At 42.3% G+C, this 16,834-nt stretch overlaps 1 protein-coding gene across 4 annotated transcripts in view; it reads right to left on the bottom strand.

Moving 5' to 3' along the window:
- Positions 1 to 16,834, bottom strand: part of enah.S (ENAH, actin regulator S homeolog) — a 74,109-nt gene that overhangs the window by 22,439 nt on the left and 34,836 nt on the right. For all 4 annotated transcript variants that reach the window (XM_018264435.2, XM_018264436.2, XM_018264437.2 and 1 more), the window contains 2 exon segments: positions 16,184 to 16,349; positions 11,002 to 11,179 (listed from right to left, as the gene is read on the bottom strand). In XM_018264435.2, coding sequence (XP_018119924.1) covers positions 11,002 to 11,179; positions 16,184 to 16,349 — 344 coding nt within the window.

The following is a 16,834-nucleotide window of genomic DNA, read 5'->3' as shown; positions in this document are numbered from 1 at the left end:
TCCCAACTAAGATATAATTAATCCTTATTGGAAGCAAAACCAACCTATTGGATCAAATTGATTTTCGAATAGGAAAGGCCTATTTACTTGGGAGTTCCAAAAGTTAGGCACCCCCAAGTGATTGTATTGACTTACCTGAAACCCCGGGCCGGTGCTCCTATCAGCAGAAAACTGCACTGCCCCGGGATTCTTCCAGCGAGCACCACGGAGAGATCATTTTCCTTCTTCTTTCTTTAAAATTTCCCGGGGCAGAAACATGTGCAGTAGAATGAAATAGACGACTTCTTCGGTGCAGTTTTCTGCCGATAGTAGCACCGGCCCAGGGTGTGAGGTAAGTGAATACAATCACTTGGGGGTGCCTAATAGTGAAGTGCGGGTCGGCCCGATACCCGCGGAACCTGCGGGTCGGGAGGGGTTCAGGCCAGCCTCGCACCACCTTTCCAGGTCGCGAGTGGGTGTGGCTTGAGCTCTTCTGACTACTCTCCCCACCGGCGACCTTCCAAATGCTGGCTTCGACTTCCGGGTTGAACTTTTATAGACACGCCTCTCCCCCACCCCTTTTGTGACGCCATCGATAGGGCGGGTCTATAAAAGGAAACTGGAAGTCGGGCTTGGGTGGTGAAAGGGTGGGTGGAGGGCGGGTCACCAGTGCCTAACTTTTGGCACCCCCAATAAATACAGCCTTTCCTTCTCCTTTAAGGTATGAAGAGCCAAATTATGGAAAGATCTGTAACCCCAGGTCCCGAGCATTCTGGATAACGGATCTCCTTTATAGACTGTAAGTTTTGCTGAGCCCTCTTTACACTCTGAATCCCACTCACTTGCTGTAATTCCGATATATATAGCATTGCCTGTTGTACAGCGCTGCAGAATATGTATGTGTTATTCATACGATATCCCTAGGCCCCCGACTCACAATGCAATGGGAATTATAATCCATAAAATGAACGAGACACAGTGATTGCGGGAATTGCACACAAAGCTGTTACAGACCTACAACTCAGACTTGTATCCCTGCTGCCCTCTAGTGGCCCATCCAGGGATCAGGAACCTTGGCTCTCCAGCTGTTAAGGAACTACAAGTCCCACAATGCAATGAATGAGCCTTTTGAAGGAGTCTAAAGGCAAATGCATTGTGGGACTTGTAGTTCCTTAACAGCTGGAGAGCCAAGGTTCCTGATCCCTGAAAGCTCTAAAAAGTACAATGTCCCATGGTTTTAACTGAAACGATCATTTTGGCACTGTGGGATTGTACAAAAAATGATCACTTGCTGAAGTCAACGGACACTGCCTGACTAAACTGCTAAATAATTCATTAGATGTGTCATTAGCCACCAGACACCCTGCTGGATACACAGTCACTACATCAGACCTCTCAACAATCAAAAAATATAAAGTGGGACAAAAACATCAGCCGCACATAGTCCATTTTATACAATATGGCAGGTTATTAAACTTTGAATACATTTCTGGGAGTTTTTTGGGCTGAATTGCCCGCAACAAATCACAGTTCTCCCAAGAGACTTGCTTATGTTATTAGTTACAATTGTATCTTTGCCTATGTTAATAGTTACAATTGTATCTTATATTAAAATGTTACAAATGTATATAAGTGCAGCTGCAGTGTTCTGGGATTTCTGCCAAAAAAAACCTCTTAGGGCAGTGACACACTCACTAAGATTCGGGGAAAATGCCCGGCGACAAATCGTCTCTTTTTTGCCAGCGGGATGGCACTCGGATTGCTTCGTTTTCCGAAGTTGCCTCACGAGGAGACTTTGTGATTTCAAAAAACAAAGCGCTCTGAGTGCCATCCTGCCGGTGATTTAGATTCTAGCCACTGTGAAGGCTTTTCGGGGAGATTAGTCGCCTGAAGAAGAGGCGATTTGTCGCCAGGCGACTACATCTCCCTGAATTTTAGCGTTCTTTGGCAGTGGGGTGCGCCCCCTTCTGTGTGCTAAGAAAAAAACAAGAAGGTGCTGCTGATCTTAAAATACAAGAATGAAAGATAAGCATGGAGTAGCATCCAACTACATATAGTGATGACAAACTGTCTCCCGGTAATGTCATTTACGTGAAGTATCCAAATCACTTCATGTCCATTAGCCTACGCCTTAGATCCAATGATTGATGCAAGTTAAGCTGACAATAATTTGGGTGCCCCTCTGCCATGTTACACATCCGCCTGGGGATTTCCCAGCAAGTGACTCTTTCTGGAAATTCACAGCTAATTATGGAAGTGTCTCGGCTAACGACCAGTGTGCATTACCGCTCACACGCTGCCTCTGCCATCAACACGTCAATGTTGCCTTAGAGCTAATGCACCACACAATTTGTATTTACACAGCACCAAGCACTACTCAATAGCTTTAATGCATTCCAGCAGTTTTCATTTTAGGTTTTTAAAATCCTACAAGTAAGCGGAAGGGATCGTCATATCATACACAATCCCCACAGTTCTGTGACCATATAAAGACACAAGGTGCAGGCTGAGTTATACAGGGAACTCTGAGTATCACTCATGTATTATAAGGGATAATGTACCCCCTACTGTAAATGATAAGGATATTAGAAGTCACTGAGGGGTTGTTCTGTGACCATATAAAGGCACAAGACTGCAGGCTGAGTTATACAGGGAACTATGAGTATCACTCATGTATTATAAGGGATAATGTACCCCCTACTGTAAATGATAAGGATATTAGAAGTCACTGAGGGGTTGTTCAGTGACCATATAAAGGCACAAGGCTGCAGGCCGAGTTATACAGGGAACTCTGAGTATCACTCATGTATTATAAGGGATAATGTACCCCCTACTGTAAATGATAAGGATATTAGAAGTCACTGAGGGGTTGTTCTGTGACCATATAAAGACACAAGGCTGCAGGCTGAGTTATACAGGGAACTCTGAGTATCACTCATGTATTATAAGGGATAATGTATCCCCTACAGTAAATAAGGATATTAGAAGCCACAGAGGTGTTCTGTGACCATATAAAGGCACATGTACCCCCTTATCATGACGGAGTATTAGGTATAATCTCTGGAAAGTTCTGCATAACATGTTTGCGTCATATAAAGAATGATAATAATATATTGACAAATTCATGAGAAGTTTGAGATTTTCACCAAAACAATTGTGCCAAAGTGCAGATAATGATGGTATCCCATTCAGCAATCAAACACAGAAAATAATTAGTAATGATAATTTAAAAACCAGAGCACACACGGATTGGTTTCCCTTTGTTAGAAAAGCTCCAGCCTCACTAAAATGTGGCATCAGAACCAGGGGCTCACTCGCTGCTGGAACAAAAGTCCAACTGGGAACTGAAGGGGAGAATCATTGCAATGACAACATTGTGCGACTGTGTCAAGCTGACAAATATTCAAGTGCCAGCTCTGTAGCCTAGTGTGAGGAATACATTGAAAAAGAATAGCATGGGAAGGACACCAGGACATAACATAGTTCAGTATATGTGGGGAATGTGCAATTAGAGCAGAATTCTGCCTATTTCCATTCTGTGCAGTAAAATGTTTCTAGATTTCCATACAGGAGACTATTCACACTGCATTAGAACAGGTTCATAAAAGACAATTGTAAAGCTTTTCACACACTCACTATGCAGGTCCATGGCCACAAGTTCCCACATTTGATTGTTCAACAGATATGATCTGGGAACGTGTGGATACAATTCTGCTGTCGTCGACCGACCCAAACTAGTGATCTTATATCCCAGCACCCCTACCTGTTGCCTGGATGGGGACTTTGCTGCCACAGCTCCTCCTTTGCACCCTGCTCCTTTATCCCAATCAGGGTTGCCCACATTTTCTGGAACAAAATAACGGCCTTCCTATATTCTTGCCGTTTTTTCCTATTAATAACATTGGCATCAAGCATCATTTTTACCGGCCAGGCCTGTTAAGTATCGGCCAGATGGCAACCCTAATCCCCATTCCCCGGGTGGGGGCACTGGGATATAAGATTAGCAGTTTGGGTGGGTCGACAACAGCAGAATTAAAATCTGCATGTTCAGCCCAAATTGACCAGTGCTAATTGGGAATGTATATGCATGGCCACATCAATACCTACAGGCCAATCGCTTTTAAAGATCTAAAGTCATCCTCAACGTCCCAGGATAGAGGTTGTTCCGAAATTCCTGTATAGTGACTGGGGCACATGTGACCTTATAAGGTACACTGGCTTAAATGCTATAAAATATGAAATGTATGAAAATATATAAAATATGAAATGTATTGCATCAGGTAAACGGTACACTGTCACTATCCAATAGTTATGGTAGAGTCCTGCATGGAACCAATTTCTAAGACCCAGACCCGATCCGAACCCTCAACCCGAACCACAAACCCTCATATTTACCCACTTTGATCCGCTACGCGACCCGGACCCGCAACTGCCTTATCTGCAACCCGACCCGCAACCCACCGACCACCATCAAACCGGAAGTGACGTCATCAAAAGCCGGCGGGGACAGAAACAAGTTTTGTAAAACTTTAAAAGGAGTAAAATATAGATATTACATAAAATAAGCAATTTGGATGAGACCCAAAACCCGACCCTCGGCTATACCCGCACCTGAAAATACTCCCCTCATTCCGCAGGGTGCATGCTTTTTTTTTTCGGGTAATGGACCTTCTGCAGGACTCTAGTTTATGGATCACTGGGGTGGCAGCAGTTCTCATATCTCTGTCCCCCCTTCATATGCAAAATCTAAGCCCGATGCAGAATTCCTTGACCTTGTTAACTGCTTGCAAGCCATTTAAAAACCAATCACCAAGAAGAACTCTCCATGCAAAGTGACTCAGGACGCAAAGTGTAAAACTTACATGCAAATATATGGCCAGTGTCCCTTTTATGGCAGCACAGATACTTCCACATCCCATCGCCGCCATTGCAGTGTGAAGCCTCTTGTGGGCCGCCCTCCGCGTGCAGAATTAGGACCATTTCGAGACAAATTCCTGGATTTCCGAGACGCGACAATGCCCATTACCCAAAAAATAAAGTGTCCGACTACCGAGCGACGGCCGCTTCTCTGTTCATGTGCCGCTTACTCTATAGCGAGGCTGTCTGAAGCCAGTTTGCATTTCCTGAACATATTCAATTATTGATGCTTCTATATCTATAAGCCTGACAGCACTAGCTCACGCAGCAACCAGAATAAACAGAGGCAGAAAGCATCTCCGCTCATTACCCGCCATTACTTCAGCCCTGCCATATTGATTCATTAACCTTCAGCAAAGGAATTGTGCCCTCCAGACGCATCCATTAAGCACAAACATCTGAAGATATTGTCGTGGTGCATAAAGCAGAGAGCAAATTAAAATCCCTCTGATAAAGTCCTGCCTTTCTGCTTACTTCCTCTGTAGGAACCCGGATCAATAAAACATTACTAAAAATAAGGGATTATGGCCAGCGGAACCAACTGCTGCATCAATGCATTATGCTCCACTAAGAGAATACAGTCTTTAGCTATTACCAGCATTTACCCTGCTCACGTGCTCTGACTTAAATCAGGGTCAGGTGATATCAGGCACAAATACAAACTTTTGGATGATTTTTGCTGTTGTACAAGGTAACGTAATAATATGTTTATATATATTATATATCTTAATAACATGGCGTACTATCACAGTCACTGGTCCCCAGTTGTGTCCTGCTTTATGGCAGCTGAGATTCTAGCTATCTGTATAACAGAGCATTCTGTCCCAGTGGCTGCACAGATCCTATCTGATCCCCATTGTAAGCAGCAGTCCTGTCCTGCTTTATGGCAGCTGAGATTCTAGCTATCTGTATAACAGAACACTCTGTCCCAGTGGCTGCACAGATCCTATCTGATCCCTATTGTAAGCAGCAGTCCTGCCCTGCTTTATGGCTGAGATTCTAGCTATTTGTATAACAGAGCATTCTGCCCCAGTGGCTGCACAGATCCTACCTGATCCCCATTGTAAGCAGCAGTCCTGTCCTGCTTTATGGCTGAGATTCTAGCTATCTGTATAACAGAACATTCTGCCCCAGTGGCTGCACAGATCCTATCTGATCCCCATTGTAAGCAGCAGACCTGTCCTGCTTTATGGCTGAGATTCTAGCTATCTTTATAACAGAACATTCTGTCCCAGTGGCTGCACAGATCCTATCTGATCCCCATTGTAAGCAGCAGTCCTGTCCTGCTTTATGGCTGAGATTCTAGCTATCTGTATAACAGAGCATTCTGTCCCAGTGGCTGCACAGATCCTATCTGATCCCCATTGTAAGCAGCAGTCCTGCCCTGCTTTATGGCTGAGATTCTAGGTATCTGTATAACAGAGCATTCTGTCCCAGTGGCTGCACAGATCTGATCTGATCCCCACTGTAAGTAGCAGTCCTAATGAAGACTAAATGAAAAGCTGCTTAGATTCTATAACACACTAAAACCAAAACCCCAACTTGAAGATCATTTAGGATGAAGTTTGGGGTGTATATGTATTTGCTGCTGTAGATATTCCTGGATATATGGCTGAATAAACAACTGGTCTGTTTACTAGGTCATGAGCTAAAGGGGTCTTCCGAAACTTAGTGGGGTTGAGCAGAAAAAGTCTGGCAGCCATTGTTATAGCTCCACTGATTCTAAGCAACTTTTTGATTGTTCTTCATGATTTATTTTACATACTTTTTACATTTTCTTATTTTACCTATATTTAGTCTGCAGCTGAAAAAGCTATGTGGTTGTTAGGGTCACTGACCCAGGCAACAAACACAAAATGGCAATATTATCGTTATCCTTATTTTTTAATCCTTTTTTTCCTATTCATCTTCCAGTCTGACTTCCAAATGGCTGCCTGTTTGATAGAGAAGTAAAATAACTTTGCAAGACAATGCATTACTTCCATACATAAATGTATCGAGTCGTGATACCCAGGATTTATAGGCAAAATGTGTTTTTATTTATCCAGGTATCCTGTAACAAGAGGGGTCACATCTTGGCCTGAAGAATTGCAGTGATTGTAAAATGTCGTATTTACAACCCCCACTAGAGAGCAGTAAAGGACAAACAAATGTAGAATTATTTGGGTCTGTTGCACATGGGGATCTGCTGGGTGTTTGGGACTAGAAACTTAGCAGTCACATCCCCTTTATATTGAAGAGAAATAGCCAAGAAAGTATTAAAGGAACAGTAACATCAAAAAATCTGTCTTAAAATTATGAAAATATAATGTACTCTTGTGCATTGGTAAACTGGCGAGTTTGCTTCAGAAACACTACTATAGTTTATATAAATAAGCTGCTGTGTAGCCATGGGGGCAGCCATTCAAGCAGAGGATACACAGTAGATAACAGATAAGTACTACTATAGTTTATATAAACAAGCTGCTGTGTAGCCATGGGGGCAGCCATTCAAGCACAGGATACACAGTAGATAACAGATAAGTACTACTATAGTTTATATAAACAAGCTGCTGTGTAGCCATGGGGGCAGCCATTCAAGCAGAGGATACACAGTAGATAACAGATAAGTACTACTATAGTTTATATAAACAAGCTGCTGTGTAGCCATGGGGGCAGCCATTCAAGCACAGGATACACAGTAGATAACAGATAAGTACTACTATAGTTTATATAAACAAGCTGCTGTGTAGCCATGGGGGCAGCCATTCAAGCACAGGATACACAGTAGATAACAGATAAGTACTACTATAGTTTATATAAACACGCTGCTGTGTAGCCATGGGGGCAGCCATTCAAGCACAGGATACACAGTAGATAACAGATAAGTACTACTATAGTTTATATAAACAAGCTGCTGTGTAACCATGGGGGCAGCCATTCAAGCACAGGATACACAGTAGATAACAGATAAGTACTACTATAGTTTATATAAACAAGCTGCTGTGTAGCCATGGGGGCAGCCATTCAAGCAGAGGATACACAGTAGATAACAGATAAGTACTACTATAGTTTATATAAACAAGCTGCTTGTCTATATAAACTATAGTAGTGTTTCTGAAGCAGTACACCAGTTTTACCAGTGCAGGGCAACACTACATTATACAGGTATCAGGCCTCTTATCCAGAATGGACCTGGGGTTTTCCAGATAACAGATCTTTCCATAACTTGGTCCTTCATACCTTAAGTCTACTAGAAAATCATGTAAACATTAAATAAACCCAATAGGCTGGTTTTGCTTCCAATAAGGATTAATTATATCTCAGTTGGGATCAAGTACAAGCGACTGTTTTATTATTACAGAGAAAAAGTAAATACATTTTAAACATTTTAATTAGTTGGATAAAATGGAGTATGTGGGAAATGGCCTTCCTGTAATTGGGAACTTTCTGGATAATGGGTTTCCGGATAACAGGTCCCATACCTATATTGTCATTGCTTTAAAACACTTATTTTTTGGGGGGTTACAGTTCCTTTAAAGATCCCCTATAAATCACTTTACTTGTGTGAGCATTATCCACTATCCCTGGGATATAACAGGAATGGGCAACATTCAGGGCTCAATGTTCTGCTCATATTTACACCCGCACAAGCGTTGCCATATTGCTTGACTCAAATTCAACTGCATCTGGGCTAAGAATTCCATTAATGCAAACTAATATGTGACTACTGATATTATTGTGTGGTGCTTTGAGCTCTGGATTAAATCAAGCAACAGCTAAAATCATTGAATATAAAAAAAAAAAAGACAATGAAAAAAGGAGAAAAGAAGTAAAAGAAGCAGCTACATGTGAGCATTAGCTTTTCCTGGACACAAGGGGGCGCTGTTATGTCTGTGAATCAGGGATCTGTCTGCATCGCTGTGCTGGGAGCAATCACACAGTTTATTTTTCCTTTTCATCTTGTCCTCACATACCCTCTCTATCTAAACTACCACAAATTCAACCTTCTACACAAATGTGGGATAAAATAGTCAAAGCACCGGTAGATTTCAGGCTTGAACGAGAGACAGGCGACTTCCAAGTGGTTGAACTGTAACTCCCGGCATCCTACCTTGATTTATGAATACAATTTAGTTTAGTAACTGTGTGCAATTTAAACTGCTCATATTAAGATTATTCAGTTGGACGTCCTCACTCCTACTTCAAGGACAACAAGAATTGACCAGCACACACACAACATCCAATCTTCCCTACGTACGGGCGATCCCCACACTATGGGGCAGATTTATTAGGTCAGAGACACATGCTCAGATTCGGGGAGATGTCGCCCAGCAACAAATCTTCTCTTCTTCGGGCGACTAATCTCTCCGAACTGCCTCCCACTGGCTAGAATTTAAATCGCCAGCGGGTTGGCACTCGGGGCGCTTTGTTTCCGAAGTCGTCCAAAGTTTCCTCATGAGGCAACTTCGGGTGACTTCGGAAAACTAAGCGCTCCGAATGCCATCCCGCTGGCAATTTAGATTCTAGCCAGCGGGAGGCAGTTCGGAGAGATTAGTCGCCCGAAGAAGAGAAGATTTGTTGCTGGGCGACATCTCCCCGAATCTGAGCGTGTGTCTCTGCCCTCAAGGGTCGAATAGTAAATTCAATTTTTTTTTTAATGTAAAAATTCACACATTGGAATTTTAATCCCCCTATTCGAATGTAAATTGAGAGATTTATCACGCCTCGACCATGGAAACCGTTCAAATTCTAATATTCGCCACCTAAAACCTGCCGAGTTCATGTACAAGTCAATGGCAGAGGTCTGTTGAACCATTTGAATATGTTAATTGCCTTCCTGACATTCACGGGTCAGGATTTAAAATTCAATTAAAATTTTTGTGTGAATATTAGACATTCAATTTTTTTCTTAAATAACCTCCCATTCGAGTTGTGAGTATATTCGAATTTATTAGAGTAATAAAAAAAAAAAATTCCGAAATTCAACCTTTGATAAATCTGCCCGTGCATGCTGTGTGTGTGTGCTGGTCAACTCTTGTACTTTTATTGCAATTAGAATTGAGAATAAGCAGTAGGACTGCTCCATTAATGTGCTTTTGAAATGAGCTGAAACCTAGCAGCTCCTCTGTGAGATACCCCACAACAAAGCCCAAAATGAAACATTCCCAATCCTAGCTCTGGATTCCTCACTGGAACAATAAAAGCATCGCATGGAAAAAAAAAAATCACAGTTCTGAGTTCTCTGGGATCCAGAGAAGCAGGTTTGAAGTAGGGTCTAGAAGCCAGGGCAAAATTGGGGTCCTGATCTAATGCTCCGGGAGGCACAGGACTTTTTAGTGTTCTCATAAGAGAATTTATAATAAACAGCAAACATTATGGCTGTTCCTTCATATACAGATAAAAATACATATGCAAATACTGAACGGAATTGGGGTTTTAAACTCCTCAAAGCCCAACACCTCTAGGAGACACCAGTTTTCCAGTAGTTTCTTTCGGCACACAGGGCATGAGGCAAGGGCCGCCATCAGGGGGGCACAGGGGGTACTGTTGTACCGGGCCTAAAGGGGGGCCTCGATGTGCTGCACTTTTCCCTTGACAGCGCCGGAGCCATGCCACACCTGCCCAGGTCCAAAAGAGCCCAGGTCCCAAAGAGCCCAAGTCCCAAAGAGCCCAAGTCCCAAAGAGCCCAAGTACCAAAGAGCCGAGGTCCAATTGGCACCAATGTTTTTAAATGGGCCCTCACCATCAATGACTTTTTATAAATTGTGTGTGGGGGGTGTTATTTTTAGCACTCTGTGTGGTCTTTTAACTGTGGGGTGGGGCCTAGAAAATTTTTTTGTACAGGGCCCGTGATTGCTAATGGCAGCCCTGCATGAGACACTACTGGTAATGGCAAGTGGCACATTCTTTATACAGAGGGGAAATAAACAAGGCCAAAGGTCTAGACTAACAGCCCAAATCACAGAGAGGGGACTAACACATCTGGGAAGCTTCCAAGCCAGACTGCCAGAGTCTCACAACCTATACCCGCACACCAACTGGAACGGCACATTGAAATAAAACAATACACCTAACCCTGCAATTCAGTAAGATCACAACGATATCCAGTTACATGTTCCTTACCAGATTCCTGGGAGTTCAGCACCTCTAAGGCATGCATCATGGCACTTGCAAAGACATTGGCATCCTCCTTACTTCCAAAGTTGAGGCCATAGACTTGCCTGGCGTCTCTCCACTGGTGGAAGGTTTGAGTCGCTTGGTTATATTTCAGTCCTTTGGGAATGGCACAGTTTATCACCACCTAAAGTCACAAACACAACGTTATGCTAGAATCACTGGCATCAGCCTGGAAATATATACAGTACAGGTATGGGATCTAGTGTCTTTTGGCTGTCTATCGCTTGTTCAGACCAGAAATCTGGGCAGCACCAACGGGTACAAGCTACATTAGGGCCCAATATTTACTACTTGCCTGTGGCAGACATTTAATAAAGGTGTGGGCTGCACTTTGCACTGAATTCAGCACAAGGTGCAAAGCAGACTGCACAAATTCCATGAGTGCAAGTGATCAGTGAAAGGGTATAAAAGGAGAACTAAAGCTCATCTAAAGAAGTAGTAGAGATGTTGTACATGATGTTTTGTGCTTCTGTACCAGCCCAAGGCAACCAAAGCCCTTTAGCAGTAAAGATCTGTGTCTCCAAAGATGCCCCAGTAGCTCCTCGTCTTCTTTTCTGCTGATTCACTGCACATGCTCTGTGCTGCTGTCACTTACTGAGCTTAGGGACCCACTCACAATATACAGTACACATAGAATAGAAATGTCACAATATAAGGCTGATTAGTAATTAATACAGATAATTACTACATGGCAGCACAGAAACCAGTGCAATTAGCATCAGAATTTAATAATCAGCAAACCTGTAGCATCAGCTTATATTACAGGGGAAGCTGGATAATTAGTGACGAGCCCTAAGCTTAGCTTCTCAACAGCCAATCAGAGCCCACTGAGCATGAGAGTGTCACAGACACTTTCCAAGATGGTGGCCCCCTGTGACAAGTTTGAAGTCCTGGATCATTGCTGCGATTGACAAGCTGAAACTTTAGGCTGGTGCAATAAGTTCAGTATATAAAATATGGCATTTTTAGCACCAATCATCTTTAGGGTTTAGTTCTCCTTTAAGGGGTTACATTTTTGCATACCTTTGCAAGCTCCGGCATTTGTGCCCATGGAATTTGTAAATAAAGCCCCCAGAGTGTGTATTCTGAAGCATGGGAATGCATTGGCTTCTAGACAAGAGCTTTAACAGCTGCTGGCAGGGATACAATAACACAACACATTGTACACAAAGTGGCCAGTAATTGCCGACGACTACATGAGACAGGGTTGCTTATCCAGGTTAATAAAACGACACATGTTCTAGTCTGGATTCATGTGAAGAGATTAAACCATTTTTTTTTCACTACATCTACTATGTTGGATGTAGATTAAGCATTGTTATCAGTCTGCTGAATGCCAGAAACATAAACACCACCATGGCCAGTTGCCTAATCCAGTTTCTATTTAAGAACTAGAGCTACATGGATCCTGCACGGCCCTGCCAATGGCAACCAACAGTGTGAGCCAAACAGATATAGAGTGTTCTGGGTTATACCAACTTTGATTTATCATCTCAATGGTGACACCTGTAAACTCATCCAACGTCACTATTTAAAGGGCATATTAAGGCAAAAAATTAAAAAAAAAAACATTTTTACTTCCTTTAATAAAAAAGAAGCTTATCTCCAATATACTTGAATTAAAAAATGTGTAAGTTTTTATAAGAAACCTGACTGTATGCAGTGAAATTCCCTCTTCATTTACTGCTGTGGATAGGAATTGTCAGATGGTCCCTAACTGCTGAGCAGGGAAACAATCATACTTATGAACAGCAGGGGGAGCCCCCGCCTTACTTCCCAGCCATGCAGAACTCAAGCAGCTTTGTTTGTTTCCCTGTAGAGCAGTCGGCAACTGTGTAGAGATTTGTATTGGATTTTATTTTTGCTTTTACATCCCCTTTACTGTTTCCAACTCCAGCTGCAGGGACAAAGATCATGGAGCCAGATTTAAACAGAAACTGGGATTCTATTTGGAGGATTATTTTGCTGCAGCCACTGGTTCTGCAGAGTTGGAGAAAGTTTGTATTAAACAATACAAAAACTATAAAATCCACATTAGATTACATGACAACACAGGACCAGTGCAGTCTGTATATTCTGATTATTAATCAGTCTTGCTGTATCAGCTTTTGACAGATATTATTTGACTTGTGCTGTTTTGATCATTTATGATGATCCCCATGCTTGACAAAAGGGCGTGTCCCTGAAACGTTGCATTTACCGCATTAAACCTGCAAGGTGTTCCTTGCTTGCAGCAGTCTGTGTGCCTTCGAATTTCTTTGCCCGATATTGGAGTTGAGGTGGCCGAGCCTCTACCTTAGCGCACCAGACATCTCTAGTTTATATGAAGGGTTGTGCAATAGCAAACAGCATTGTCTACCCTAAGCAGCCCAGACCACACTGAGCATGTGCACAGTCTTGGTCTTGCAAAGATGTATAACAAAGTTACAAGATGGTGACCCCCTGAGGCCAACTTTGAAAGCATAAATTATTAGTTTTATTTGGCTTCTGGTGCAGTAAGTTCATGTTTATGTTTAGTATACAGCATTTCTAGCCTTATTCTATTTTAGACTTTACTTCCCCTTTAAATGAACAAACTGCACTTATATCCCAAGGTATTTCTAGGGAATCATGGGATAACAGTAATAATGGGTGCAGTCCAATATTTAGTAATGGGAACCTATACCAGACTGTTAATAAGACTGACTAAGTGAATTTGGGCAAGTATTCAGAAATGAAGCAATAAATGTGCCCCTGGTTGGGATGTGGGGGCATCCTAGATCGGGGCTTCTCAACCTTTTTTTACCCTTGAGCAACAATGAGATGTAAAAAGAGTTGGGGAGCAACACAAGCATGAAAAATGTTCCTGGGAATGCAAAATAAGGGCTGTGATTGGCTATTGGTAGCCCCTATGTGGACTGTAAGCTTACAGGAGACTGTTTGACAGTACATCTGGTTTTTATACAACTAAAACTTGCCTCACAGCCTGGAATTCAAAAATAAGCTCCTGCTTTGAGGCCACTGAGAGCAACATCCAAGGGATTGGCGAGTTGCTTGTGAGCCACTTGTTGGAGTTGCGTCCACAGCACCGAATGCTAAATTTTCTCTAGCGTTACTAGGCAATGCGAGTAAATCCTAAATGCAAAAAAATTCGAATTTCGAGCTATTTTTCTGAACCTTGACTAGGGAATAGTCCAAATTGATTTTTGAAAATTTTGTTGAAAATTAGAATATCTAAATTTATCATGTACTGTCTCTTTAAAAATTCGACTTCGACCATTCACCATCTCAAAACTGCCGAATTGCTGTTTTAGCCAACGGGGGACCTCCTAGAACCTATCTGGAGTCAATTGGTGGACTTTGAAAAATCAAAGTTTTTATTGGGAAAAACTTTGAATTGAATTCGATCGAATGCGATATTCCTTCGATTCGTACGATTCCAATTCAGCTGAATATGGACCTAATCGATCAAAAACGCACCAATTCGGCCAAAAAAAAAAAACTTAATTTTGGTTGGTCTTTTTGAATTTCGAAGTTTTTCAAATTCGAAATTTGACCCTTGATAAATATGCCTCTATGTGCTGGACATCTGAATGCAAAATAACAAGTGTTATTGAAGGCCGATCCAAATATCATAAACGTAGTGCTCAGATGTAATGCTGAAGAATAACACTCAGACACAACACTTTCACCCCGGAGAATGTTACAAAAATTGACTATTTTCGGTCAAAAAGATTCCTTAAAGCCAAAGATCACTCTTTAATTTTGTTTGGATTGTAAAAAAATAAATAAATAAATAAAAAATTAACGGTTTGGTCCTTGAACTTCATTCGACCCGAAACTGGGTTCCCATAATGCATTGCCACATTATACACGGTGATCATTTCTCTGCAGCCGTACAGTTAATCTGAAAGCAGCCTTATTTAAATGGAGATACATTATTAATTCTAAATTAAATCTGCCAAGACTCATTCTGAGTCCCATCCCAAAAAATAAAAAATGAAACACTGACTAATCTTAGGATATAATTATTATGGGCTTTGCTGGATGGAGACTCATGCGCCGTCTGTTTAATTAGAGACTTCAGGACCTTCCCAAAGGACAGAGACATGCGGCCGCTGCAGCAAGAAAGTGCAATAGATATTTGTAATACTGAAACACTTACTTCATTGGTCTGAGCCTCAGGTTATTACAAAGCTTAACAATATATAATTAATCCTAGAAACAGTCACCCTGCTATAGTTCCAGGGGTACCCAGGGCACAAATAAACACTCACCCCAAATCTCACCCTAATTGGCCTTCAGACTGGGCCCCCTTAGCTCATAACAAGGTTACAGATATATAGAAACATTGGGGTAACAGTCACCCTGCTATAGTTCCAGGGGTACCCAGGGCACAAATAATCACTCACCCCAAATCTCCCCCTAACTGACCTTCAGACTGGGCCCCCTTAGCTTATAACAAGGTTACGGATATATAGAAACATTGGGGTAACAGTCACCCTGCTATAATTCCAGGGGTGCCCAGGGCACAAATAAGCTCTCACCCCAAATCTCCCCCTAACTGGCCTTCAGACTGGGCCCCTTTAGCTCATAACAAGGTTACAGATATATAGAAACATTGGGGTAACAGTCACCCTGCTATAGTTCCAGGGGTACCCAGGGTACAAATAAGCATTTACCCCAAATCTCACCCTAACTGGCCTTCAGGCTGGGCCCCCTTAGCTCATAAAAAAAAATACCAGTATAACCAGTATAAATGACATGAATTTTGCCAGACAGGAGTATGTGTGTGCACCCATAAAACTGCACATTCTCGGAGCAGTTGATTTAAAGGCAATATATCATATACAATCACCGAGTGCTAATGAAGAATCTGCAGTCGGGCCCCTGACATTTCCCTAAACAAGTTGGCCGAGTGCCATGATATAAGGAGACTAATGCGACGTGACATCATTACTGCGCCCAAATGCAGCGCAGGACGTGACATGCAGGGAACAAGTGCTGAAGGATGAGCAATGAGTATAAACACAAGTGTTATGTTCTTGTCTCTTTAACAAGACGGCGCAAGTTACTGGGTGTGAGTAGAATCCACAGCAAGCGGGTGCACTGCTGCCTAAACAATAGCGACTGTTGCACAAACCCATACCTGGTGATCCTGAATCTTCCTTCCCACGACCCTGAAAGTGTTATTTCCCGTGTGATGATAAATATGAACTCTGCTGAACCCTGTTGATCCGCCCGCCGGTATCCACTTCTTATTGGCATCGTCGTAAACCATTACAGCCGCTCTGGCTTGGCATATGCTCTGTTCACTGCAAGAGGAAAGATCACGAATTTAGTACAAGCAGTTTAATGGGAATATAACCTAAAGGTCGCCCAGTTTCCTCCCAAACACAAGCGGCAGGTTCAATGGCTTCTGATAAAACAGATCCTAGTGTGTGTTACCATTATAGGGGCCTTAAAGGGATAACGTCATGGGAAAACATTTTTTTTCAAAACACATTAGTTAATAGTGCTGCTCCAGCTGAATTCTGCACTGAAATCCATTTTTCAAAAGAGCAAACAGATTTTTTTTTTAATTCAATTTTGAAATCTGACATGGGGCTAGACATATTGTCAGTATCCCAGCTGCCCCAGTCATGTGACTTGTGCCAGCACTTTAGAATGGAACTACTTTCTGGCAGGCTGTTATTTCTCCTACTCAATTTAACTGAATGTGTCTCAGTGGGACCTGGATTTTACTATTGAGTGCTGTTATCTTGTGTTAGGGAGCTGTTATCTGGTTACCTTTCCATTG

This window comes from Xenopus laevis, chromosome 5S (genome assembly GCF_017654675.1).
Source record: "Xenopus laevis strain J_2021 chromosome 5S, Xenopus_laevis_v10.1, whole genome shotgun sequence".
Taxonomy (NCBI): domain Eukaryota; kingdom Metazoa; phylum Chordata; class Amphibia; order Anura; family Pipidae; genus Xenopus; species Xenopus laevis.
This window is presented reverse-complemented; position numbering and strand designations above follow the sequence as displayed.